The sequence below is a fragment of the Falco cherrug genome, chromosome 1 (genome assembly GCF_023634085.1).
Source record: "Falco cherrug isolate bFalChe1 chromosome 1, bFalChe1.pri, whole genome shotgun sequence".
NCBI classification, from domain to species: domain Eukaryota; kingdom Metazoa; phylum Chordata; class Aves; order Falconiformes; family Falconidae; genus Falco; species Falco cherrug.
In genome coordinates this window covers 108,064,715-108,075,593 of record NC_073697.1, presented here as the reverse complement: position 1 = coordinate 108,075,593, position 10,879 = coordinate 108,064,715, and the positions used below count along the sequence as shown (strand labels likewise).

The 10,879-nt window shown below is 57.0% G+C and overlaps 1 protein-coding gene across 1 annotated transcript; it reads right to left on the bottom strand.

The window, feature by feature from the left end:
* Positions 1–1,318: 1,318 nt before the first annotated feature.
* On the bottom strand, positions 1,319–8,662 carry SARM1 (sterile alpha and TIR motif containing 1). The gene is made up of 9 exons (XM_005439903.3): positions 7,873–8,662; positions 4,609–5,227; positions 4,216–4,428; positions 4,002–4,093; positions 3,273–3,508; positions 3,060–3,153; positions 2,416–2,605; positions 2,204–2,325; positions 1,319–1,623 (listed from the first exon to the last, which is right to left on the bottom strand). The coding sequence occupies exons 1-9, from the start codon at positions 8,331–8,333 to the stop codon at positions 1,494–1,496; spliced, it is 2,157 nt and encodes a 718-aa protein (XP_005439960.2). The 5' UTR covers positions 8,334–8,662; the 3' UTR covers positions 1,319–1,493.
* Between the last annotated feature and the right edge of the window lie 2,217 nt (positions 8,663–10,879).

The window sequence follows — 10,879 nt, the reverse complement described above, 5'->3', positions numbered from 1 at the left end:
GAGCGTCAGGGCAGGCTGATGTTCCCTGGGCATGGCTTGCTTTCCCTCCCGTCTGTGCTCTGAACAAGGATGTCTTTCTGCATTACTCACTTTGTTCTGCATCAAAAAAGACAAACTCAGGTAGGAGCTGCGGTTGCTGCTGTTGTTGAGAGCCTGCTCACCCTCCAGGCAGGTGTGAGAAGCAGAACAAGGCTGGGAGTGCAGAATTCAGGGGAGGTGTGTCGGGGTGACCGTGGTTCCTCACCTGCAGTGTTTGCCAGCCATGCTCCCAGCCGGTGCTCACACCTAGCAGCATCCACCTGCCCATTGCATCGACTTCGCTCTTTCCTGATACTTCAAGGTGAGTAGCTGCAAAAAGACCTGGTGGGTGTTGAGAAGAGGTGGGTAGAAAGAAGCTGATGCGACTTGATATTGCATCCAGCAGAGAGTAGGGACAACCCTGAGCCTGAGGAGCTTAGCCAGGGCTGTCGGGGGTGAGTGGTAGTCAGCAAAGAGATACACCAGCTCGTTTTTGAAGGAACAGACCTTGGGACATCTGCTGTGGAGCACCAACACCAGAATGAAATACAGCCTGTGTGTAATAACTCCACAAGTACAGTGCAACAATTAGCATCTTCTGTATCTGTATGGATACATGTTTTCCAGAGTCACAATCCAGCTTCTATGCCCTATAAGTACAGACCTGATGAAGTGGTAAAGCTGAGACATCAGATGGAGGGAAGGGGGTTGCTTTAAAAGCACTTTTTGCAAAGATCCTGCGGAAACGTCATGTGATCTAACCCCAAACTTCCATCGCCAGAGTTAAGAGCACAAATTGGTTTTGCAGCATTAGGAGGTGAAAGGCCCTCAGGGAGGAAGCGAGCTCCTGTGATAAAGGGACATTACTGGGAAAGAGAAAGCTTCTGCTGAGCGGTTTAGAAGGCCTCTGTGTGTTATCTTTCCCAGACATGGGGATTTTGTTAGGGCTTAGCTTTTATTTGCCCTTTCCTGCTCTCAGCTTCTGACCACAATGATACTCCTGTGGCACACGGCAGAGGCCGTATCGTGCTTATGGACTGTTCCTTCTAAACTGCTCTTCTCTCTCATGTGTCCTCTTGCTATGTATCCCTCACCAATTCCCCTGTTTTCCGTCCTCAGAAGATCCCTTCTCTTCGGACATGCTTCTGGGGGATGCTGCAGCCATTTGCAGGGGTCCTGAACAGCATCGGTCTCCCTCGCACCCCCTGCATCGTGGGAGGCATGGCCTGCACGTCCTGCCACCCCATGGGAGGACGTGGAAGATGATTTGTCCACCCCAGAGTCCACCCTAGCTCACCAGGCACCGTGTAAGTGAGTACTGCATTTGGAGGGTGAAGGCGGGGGTTGATGATCCACCGGCCTTGTCTCAAGCCAGGGTACTAAGATGGGGAAAAATCTAGAGGGAGAAATTTGGCCCCACATAAAAAGGGGTAGCCTGGGCAGTCTGTGGAGGGGATGAGGCATCTGTGCTGGCTCTAGGTCTGCCCCAGGGAGGGCAAGCAGTCCAGGCCATTCTCCGACCCAGCTGACGAGTCCCGGGAGGAGCGGCCCTGGAGAAAGCGGATGATTTTGTCAATTGTGGCCTCCTGGTACTCGTGGGACCACCTGTATTGAAGGGGAAAATTTGATTTAATTTTTCCATTTTGCAAGATGCCACAGAGTAGCTCAGTTCATCTGGGGCAGGAGCCAGAGACCCCCATCCTCCACTCCAGCTCTCTAGGAGCTTTCCTTTTCCCCATGGAAAATTGAGGGACACTGGATGCTGCAGGAAAGCCCCCTCCTGTGTGCCCTGCCAGACTGGAGGGCTGCGAGCAGGTTGGGCTGCCAGCCCGGGGTGCTGGAGGGGAAGCAGGAGGTGAGAGGAACCCAGCTGAGCTGTGAATCCTGGCAGCATCACTCCTGCCCAGAGGGCTGGGGGCACAAGGGTGGGCGTTCTGCCAGCCGCGATGGGGTGGGCAGTTCTGTTACCCAGGGGAGCCCCAAGCACAAAGACAGCAGAAGGGTTGTGCTGGAGACCTTTGTCCACCTCATGCTCTGGAATACCTGAAGTGACTCACCTCCCCTTTAGCCAGTTCTGCTTCCCTCATCTGTTTTTCCCAATTTCCTCATGCCCTTTGCTACTGCTTATGCAAGCCATTTTCTCCAGGTGCCAAGGAACCCCGTGGCACATGTTCCTTTTACTTACTTAATACCATTAAATTTCAGGACGGCCCTCATGTCCTTGGGAAGTGTTTCTGGGTCCGGCCACTCAAAATGGTCTGTAACGGGTACAATGTTCTTTCCAGAGTTCAGGGCTGTCACAATCTCCTGCAGGAACATGCTCAGGCTATGTCAGCCCATCACCAGCCCCTTCCTGCTCCAACATCCACCACGCTCCCACCCGATGGCATCTCCTACCTTGTGCACCCAGTCCTTGCACTCGGGGTCTCCCATGCATTTATCCAGTGCGTTCGGTGAGAGGACCAGCACAAAATTGCGGGCACTCATGACACTTTGGATCAGCTTGTCCTCAAACTTCCCTGCCTCCAGCTTCTCCACATCGATGAACACGCTGAAGCCGTGCAGCTGCAGGTGGACCTTCAGCAGGCTGGTGGCAAGAGGGAACAGCACTGTGAGGAGAGCTACTGCCAGCACCTGGCTTTCACATGCTCTCCCACCACATCGGCCAAGACATGAGGAGCAGCGAACAGAGAATGACACGGTCCTTGGGATGCCAGCCGCCCGCCCAGCCTGCGTACAGGTGTCTGCACCCATGCCGAAAACACAGGGAGCCCGACATTAACTCCCTGCTGTGATCCCCTACAGCCTGACGAGCACAGCGTGAGAAAAGGGTAAGACAGTGTCAAAGAGGGAGAGGGTGGCAGTGACAGGACTGGGAATTAGCCTGTCCACCGTACAGCTTATGGCACATGCTGTCCCCATTTGCACTGCAGCTTTTGGCAGCCTCTCCCTCCTCCTAGCTCCATGCTCTTCCCACAGCTGATCACCAGCTTCGCTCTGGCCTTCAGCCCAGCTGCCGTATCATTGCCTGCAGGACTCACCTGGCCAGCTGTGACCCGGTGCTCCTCCGGTAGCTGATAAAAACATCAGTCCCGTTGGATGCAGTTTGCAGCGTTATAGGGGAGTGAAGTGTTTCTAGGCAGAGCAAACAGCAAGTAAAAGTTAAAAATACCCAACAGCTCATCCCAAACAACCCTCGGCCACTCGCCCCCACCCGCTTGCTCCGGTGCAGCATGCAGCAGCAGGACCCGCACCCCTTGCAGCAGTGAGGATGCGGACACGGTGGAAACCCGTGTTGATGTGGCAGTCCTCCTGCAGCTGCTGCTCTGTCACCCGGTGCAAGAAGTTGCGGTTGATGCCGCACGTCAGCAGGTTGTAGGTGTACTGACGAAACTTGGGGTCGATGCCACCCAGCCAGTCGGCCAGGTTGCTTCGGTCACAGGTGGAATAGTTTGCGAAGGTCTTCAGCTCTGTCAGCTCCCGGAAAAACCTGGCAGAGAAACAAATGAAAGGGTGGAGCGGAGGAGGAAAGGCTGCTGGACCAGGCAGGAGCTAGAGACATTTGGTACCGCGTCTCTTATCTGCACAGGCGAGAATGCAGCTACATGCTGTGGTGAAGGGTGAGCTAAAGGGATAGAAGAAGAGAAGAACAGCTGCGTGACTGCAGGAGCGTTGGTCCTCAGGACGCAGGGGTATGAGGAGCTCAGCCAAGGAAGAGAAGCTTGGGTAGGTTCCTGTCTTTCTGAGTAACTTGCAGGATTCCACCTCCCTTGTGCTACAGGTGATCTCTCCCCATCCCACACCTCTCCCATGCATTGGTCCCATTGCAGGAATCCCTCTGGGACTGCTGGAAAAGCCCTGGCAGTCCAGGTTTTGCTCCGTTCTTGTCTTTGCAAGAAGGGGAAGGTACAGACCGTTTCCCTGGTTCTGCCATTGTGGTGATGACCATGAGAGAGGCCAGCATGCCCCAGTGGTGATCCTACCTTTTCCGAGTGATGCTGGAGTCCATCCCCAAATCCTCCTGCAGCTCCTGCTCTGTCAGCCTCAGGAGGATGTCCCCATCCACTTGGTGGTCCTGCCAAGAGAAATCCAGGCTGGAAAGGTCCCAGGAAAAACTGTGAGATGTTTACACCTCTGCTGCAAGACTGGGCAAAAGGGGGCCCATCCAGGTGTCCCTCCTCCAGCCCACAGTCCTACCAGGAAGCTCTGGCAGTATTTGTTGAATCCGATCTGCTGCAGCCATGTCTGCACCTCGCAGGGCTTCCAGTTGGGAACTGTGGGCAGGATGCGCCGAGGAACCTCCTCCCCTATCATGCGCAGCACCTTTTTGGCCAGGGAGGAGGTGGTGCTGCTGGTGGAGTAGCACACCACCCTCTTCAGGCTCTGCGTAGCTCCAATTTCACTGAAAATCTGGGGACACAAAGGGAAGAGACATCACTCTGCTTTCCCTCCTCCTCCCCACAACCTGTGCTGGGCCAGCTGAGGACCAGGGCACGTGGTGAGCTCCCGGGGGAGCAAAAGACAGCAAGATGCAGTCGTGGCAACCCTTCCCTTTTGCATCTCCTTCCTTCAGGCCAACCTACCCTTTACCTTTGTTTGCTTCTGCCTGGTTTTGATGGCAGCCTCCATGCAGAGGTAGAAGGCAGCGATGCACTGTGCTTCCAGCCGCGAGCTGTCCAGCAAGGGTACCAGCCGCTGCAGGTCGTCTGCCGTCCTCCCCTGGCTGTTGTCGCTGCTCCCCAACATCTCACAGGCAAACTGCTCTGGATCCAGCGAGGCGATGAACGGCTCCACCAGAGCCAGCGTCCCCGAGCGCTCCACCTCCTTCTCGATTTCTTTGTTGGTGGCCAGCACCGTGATGGCCAGGCATGCGTGCAGGCGGATTTGTTCATCATCTCTTGAGAACACCAGTGGGAAAAGCCACTCCGCCGCCCTCTTCTCGATCATCAGGCGCTGGTTGGCCTGCCCTCCGTACATGGCACAGTTGGCCAAGGCCATGGCGCAGTGCCGCAGCACGACGGGGTCTGTCCAGCGGCACCAGTAGAGGATAGCATCCAGGCCTCCATCCGAGATGAGCTGGTAACAGGTCTCCTCAGTGTGTTTGAACATGTGCTCCAGGATACCGGAGGTGCTCTGTGCTAGCTGAGGAACATCTCGCTCCTTGGCTAAGTTCAGAATCACTCCCAGACCGATGCGAGCAAGCCGATCCCTGCAGGAAGGAGAGGCACAGGCAGATGAGGTGCAGATGGCCACGCAGGGAATGAGAACAGTGACTGGCATCTGAACTCACCCCTCCCCGTGCTTTGATGGCGTTTGCCACCTGACAGCCAGATGTTACCCTGTAGGACACAGCTGCCAGATAAGCTGTCAGGCTGCAATGCAGTGAGATGTGACAGGAAGAACCTGTCTCGATCTGATGGAAGAGCTTGTGATGGGACAGGGCAGGGAGTACATAGCCCAGGACCACCATGCCAGAGGCTCTTGTGCTCGAGATAAAACGTACAAAGTGATTAACAGTGCAGGGTAGGCTAATGCCAATCTAGAAATAGATCCGCTTAGTCAGCTCTGCTGGGTGTGTGTGAGCTGCTCCGTGTTTGGGGGTGAAAACTCCTTTGTCCCTGACCAGTGCTGTCCTCTAGCTCTTCTCCAGGTCGGTGCCAAGCTCAGGACAGGGGTTTCACCTCTGGCTGAGCAACCACGCAGAACTGCCCACTGGGGTGTGTGAGAGATGGGGATCTGCCTGCCCTGGGATGGCAGTGTGGAGGCAGTTCGGGGGAAAGCTGTTTATTTCCTCAGTCCTGCGCACTCCTAGAAGAGGACAGCAAGAGCCTGGGTGCGGGTGGCTGAGGGCCACCAGCTGCTGCTCAGCCATGGCTGGCTTTGGGAGCCCTGTGCTGTAAGGATAGTCTTAAAGTGACACCTGAATGGGGCTGTGCCCTAAAAGCACGAAGTGAGGAAGGGGGAAATGATGGACTCTTGGCTGCCCTCCCATGAGCTTGCCTGGGGCAATGGGACATCTCTGTCTCTGGCCTTAGAAATGACCCGGTTGGTGCTGTGGTGGAGCTGCTCTGTTCCCAAGGGACAAGCACTGGTGCAGATGTCCCATGCCATGCTGCTCACAAGGGCAGTGGCACATTTGGCCCCCAGCAATGGTGGGGTGAAGGCACATCAGCTTCTCTGTGCTGGCAGGCGGGAAGAGCATTTCTGGGAAGCTTGTGGCCCACACGGCTAATGCTGACCTTGGGGTGGGTTTGGCAGCAAATGCTCCGGAGAGCTCTGGAAAAAAAAAAACAACCCGGTCCTCAGCCTGGGACTGGCTCCAAGCCCAGACTTGGCCATTGAGCTGGATGACAAACACAGCCCTGCCAGGTCCCTGGTTCCCCGCAGCCATGGGATGGGGCCAGGACCAGTCCAGCTCTGGGCTAAGCACCACTGCTGCCGTGCATGGATGCTGGGAGAGATCGCTAAACCAGAAACTTGGACCCAAGGGGGGGACCCTACCCCTCCCTGCATTGCTCAGAGGTTGATGGTGGGTCAGGCTGTGGGGAGCAAGGGGCTGGGGGCCTACAGCTGCCCCGAGACCTTGGCCTGTGAACTGCTCCTAGAGCAGAGACAGCGACTCCAGCAGTTGCTTTCTCTTGCCAGGAAGCTAAATGCTGAACTCAGACCGTGCCAGGGATGTTTCCTGGGATTAATTCCTCTCTAATGGACTTTCCTGATTTAGCTGTTGCTTCTTTTTCCCTGCCAGCGTGTGCAGCAAGGCCCCGGCTGTGAATCCACAACCCTACAGCAAGACACATTGACCATGAAGTTTGTCCAGGCTTCCTCCACGCGTGCCCAAAGCCCTGGCTGGGTCCAGCTGGGCTTGGCCATGCTGAGGGAGAGTGGAGCTGGCAGAACCGCGTGGAGGAGAGAAGGGCCTGATCCTGACCCAGCTCGTGACAGGTATATGGCTCCTCTCTGGGGCCAGCATGCTGGGCAGTGCTGCCAGGGAATGCTGAACCAGACACGGGGCACAGCAGAGAGTTTGCCTGTCAGGGGACCTTGCGGGAGGGTGTTGACGGTGTTTGAAGGGTGAGCTGTGTGTGGGTGCCGCATCAGCACTGCTGTGCATTTAGATGTGTTGGGTGCTATGTGAGCACATGCAGCCTTGTAACCGTGCTTGTATGTACACACACGCACACACACGCTCTCCCCTGGCCTGTGCTGATGCTTTGTCAGAGCCAGCCCAAAGCTTCTCATCTGTCCTGGGGAGCAGCACATGCATCTCTAGCCTCTGAGCTGGGGGCCATGAGCTGGGGGGGCTCCGAGGGCCGCTGGCTGAGCAGCCCCCTCCTTATGGCCTCACTCCAACCCTGGTCAGCCACAGAAAGGCTCTGGGGACTGGCTTTTGTCCTCCTCCTCCTGCTGCAGTTATGGTTGAGGGGGTATCGTGTCTCGTCCTTGGGACAGAAGCTCTGGGCCAGCCAAACCGACCCAGCTCAGCCATGAAGGGTGTCTTGTCTGGGTGGCCCCCAGCTAAGGGTGGCTCATGAGGACACCCCGATCCTCACCATCATCCCTGAGCTGGGGCTGGTTCTCCTTCCTCCAGCCCTGGGGACGCAGGTTGTGCTATCACCAGGGTGTGACCAGCAAGTCAGGGACCCCTCTGTGCAAGTGCTGGCTGCGGGGGGCTGCGGTGTGGAGCCCAGGGGGTTTGATGCACCAGGAGCACCCAGAGCAGGGAAATTTGGGGAGTGTGGGTAGGATGGGTGGAGGAAATCCCTGCTGTGCTCGGGGCAGCAGGTGAGCCTGCGGGGGGTGGGTGGGGGGTGGGGGGTGCCTGGCGGGGCAGGGGGCTTTTTGCAGACTCACCTGTTTTCTGCCACCAGGATCTGCTCCAGGAGTTTTCCTGCCTGGCACTTGGTCTCCAGCTCCGCTGTGTACAGCAGGTTCAGTAGCAGGTCCAGGCCCCCCTCCAGGCGGATCACATCGCACAGCACTTTGGCCACATCCCTCCCCAGCGTGGGCATCCCCCAGGCTTCCTCCACCAGCTGGAAGACCTCGGTGATGGCTCTCCTCAGCTCCGCGGGGCTGGCTGCCTGCTTGGCACGGGCGATAGCATGGTGCAGGGCAGGCAGGATCCGGTCCAGGGCTGCCCGCACATCCATGTTCACCCCGGGGGAAACCTCCTGGTGCTCCCTGGAGCTGCTGCTGCCTGCCCAGCTGCCTGCCTGGCTCACACACTGGGGCACCACCAGCCTCTCCGCACCCGACATGGCGAAGAACCGGCACAGTTTATAGAGGGAGACGAGCAGGGTGAGCACCATTGGCATCTCCTAGCGCAGCATCCTTGGTCACCTGCCCCCTGGGAGGGCCACCACGCCCTTTGGGGGGACCCAAGGTGGCTGGAGGGGAGACACAGGAGGGGGGACGGAGCTGGCCAGGGGTCCAGCCGCAGGGCCAGGCTGCCAGCTCCCTCTCCCCTCCCTGCCCTGCCGGGATGTGGAGCGGGAAGCAGTGGCAGGAGCCGCCTTCCCAGAGTCAGGCTCAGCATCTCCGGTCCTCAGGGGCTGATGTCACCCCGCGCAGGCGCCGCCTTTCCAAGGAGGGGCTCATCTCTGGACAGCAGCATCTCCATCCTTGCTGCAGATGCTCCGGCATCCCCCTGGACCCCTCCTTCCACAGCCCTCCGCCTGCCCAGCGTGTCCCCGTGACGCATCTGTCCCCCACCCTTGCCCAGGCTGCTGCGGAGCCTGTGGTCACCTCCACGGCAGGCGGGGACCCCCACACTGCTTTTGCAGCAGGTCTTTGGGACGCTCTACAACCGGCAAAGTGGGCACAGGGTGGAAGTAAAAGGCCAGGCACGGTGGTGGCTGTGGTCACAGTCAGGTTGTGGCCATCCTGGCACTGCATTTTGAACCCATTTGGTATCAGTGCAGAGGGATAAATAACTCCCTTTGCCTGGTGGAAATTCAGAGCAGCTTTTCTGGGCGGGCTCAGGATTTGCATGATAAAAGAAAGAGCGGAGGCTGACTGGGCCCCTTTTCTTTTTTTTCCAGGCCAGACGTGCTCAGGGCAGAAATGCTTTGGATGCTTCTTGTCTGTGTTGGGAGGAGCAGCTTAAATCCTTGGCTCCAAAACCAGGTTGTTGCCAGCTCAGACTGAGACTTAAATTCAAGTTGATGTTTTGATGCGACAGAGTCGCTTTTAATCCTCTCTGAATCCACTACGCAGGGATAGACAGAGGAAAGGGACATTAGCTCACAGCGAAGGACGGTAAACAAGGCGTCCCGAGCGGCACAGTACCGCAGGAGAGGCTCAGCACAGAACCAGTAAGGATTTTCCTGATAAATTATTATTAAGCAGGGGCAATGCTACGGGCTGTTGCAATGCAGCACAGCAGAGGGGTTTGCTGCCTCAGAGGAGGATGCTGCCTGGGGAGGGCAGAATTCAAATCGTTGCCTTAGGCTTGTCCTGACAAGCCCAGAGAGCTGAGCTTTGCTTTGCTTTTAGTTTTGCTTTGTTTTGTTGTTTGAGAAGGATTCCCAGCACCAGCAGCCAGGGCTCTGGGAATGACAGGGATTCCTAGCCTTGCCCTGGGGGATCAGCCCCATTACCTGAGCTTTCCTTGCTGGTTCTGCTCAGCCCTTGGCTGCAAGAGCTCCCCAGAACCCCATTACCCGAACCAGCCCCTCTCTCGGGGTCTCCTGCCATGCCTTGAGCACAGCAGCCAGGAAAGGGCTCACCGAGCCTTCACGGGTCTGTGGTTGCTGGTGGTCGGGAGCCTGGAACAGCAGGAGGGAGCTTTGTCTCAGCTGATCAGCAAAAGCAGCTCAGACACTGCCCAGCCCTTCTTCCCCCCAGCTTCCCCAGGAGCCTGCGCCTGCTCAGGTCACTTGTGCCCCATGCTCTATTCAACAGGGATGTGATGTAGGTTTAGTGAACGCTGGGCTAGTGCTTGCACCCAGGGATGGCACCAGCCCCACCATAGCTGAAGCCAGGGGACAAGGAGGGGGGCGACAGGGCTGCAAGAGAAGTCCTGCCCCAACAACCAGTGTCTGGTGGCTTTCCTTGGCTCGCCGGGGCTTTCCAGGTGGAAATGCCTTTCTCAAAACCAAATCAAAGCTCTTTCCGGCAAGGGTGGGAGCAGCCAATGCTGGAAACCACCTGTGTCTGAGCTGGTAGAGGCAGGGCCCCTGGAAAAGTGGGCACCCTGCTTGGGTTCTTCTCTCCTCAGATCTTCCATCACTTATTAAAGCGCAGAGCTGCGCTGCTCCTGCCCCAAGGCCAGGACAGACCCCACGGAGCTCTCGCCCCAGCAGTGCCACAGCAGCGGAGGCAGCCAGAGGCAGTATCTCTGTAGCCTCATGTGCGTTTGCTCCTTGCCCCTGATTAAATAAACATCCTGGAGTTATCAGGAGCTGCTAAAAGAGCTGAGTCAACATTAATTAGTAACCAAAAAGATTGGTTGGAAAGGGAATGATGGGAGCAAAATACACAGGCATTTGTTTGCCGACTGCAGTGAAAGTGCAGAGGGTTCCCGCTCCCCCCCTCCTGGCCACTCACCTCTGGCCCCTGGCCCCCGTGCACAGACCTGGTACCTGCCCCATCCCGAGTCGCCTGCCTTGGGGCTCCCCAGGTCTGCTCCCAGTCGTGCTGACGTTGAGAAAGCTGAAATCCCAAGAGTAAGTTCTCCGAAACCGTAACATTTTAGGCAAGCATAGGCTCTTTGCCCTCTGAACACCACACTCCCCTTCTTTCATTAGTGTTTTTTCTCCCCTTTCTTCATTCCCAAGACCAGGCTGGGAAACGGCCTCCCCTTGGGGCAGAGGCGGGGAGCCTTAATACCATGAGGTTTGCTATGAAATAAGTGTGGTGG

Bases quoted from the DNA above. Each gene is read 5' to 3' on its own strand.
- SARM1 (XM_005439903.3), bottom strand. From the start codon at position 8,333: ATGCCAATGGTGCTCACCCTGCTCGTCTCCCTCTATAAACTGTGCCGG. The intron at 4,094-4,215 runs GTAGGACTGTGG...TTCTCTTGGCAG, and splicing joins AATACTGCCAGAGCTTCCTG to GACCACCAAGTGGATGGGGA. The intron at 2,606-3,059 runs GTGAGTCCTGCA...TCTTGCCACCAG, and splicing joins ACCGGGTCACAGCTGGCCAG to CCTGCTGAAGGTCCACCTGC.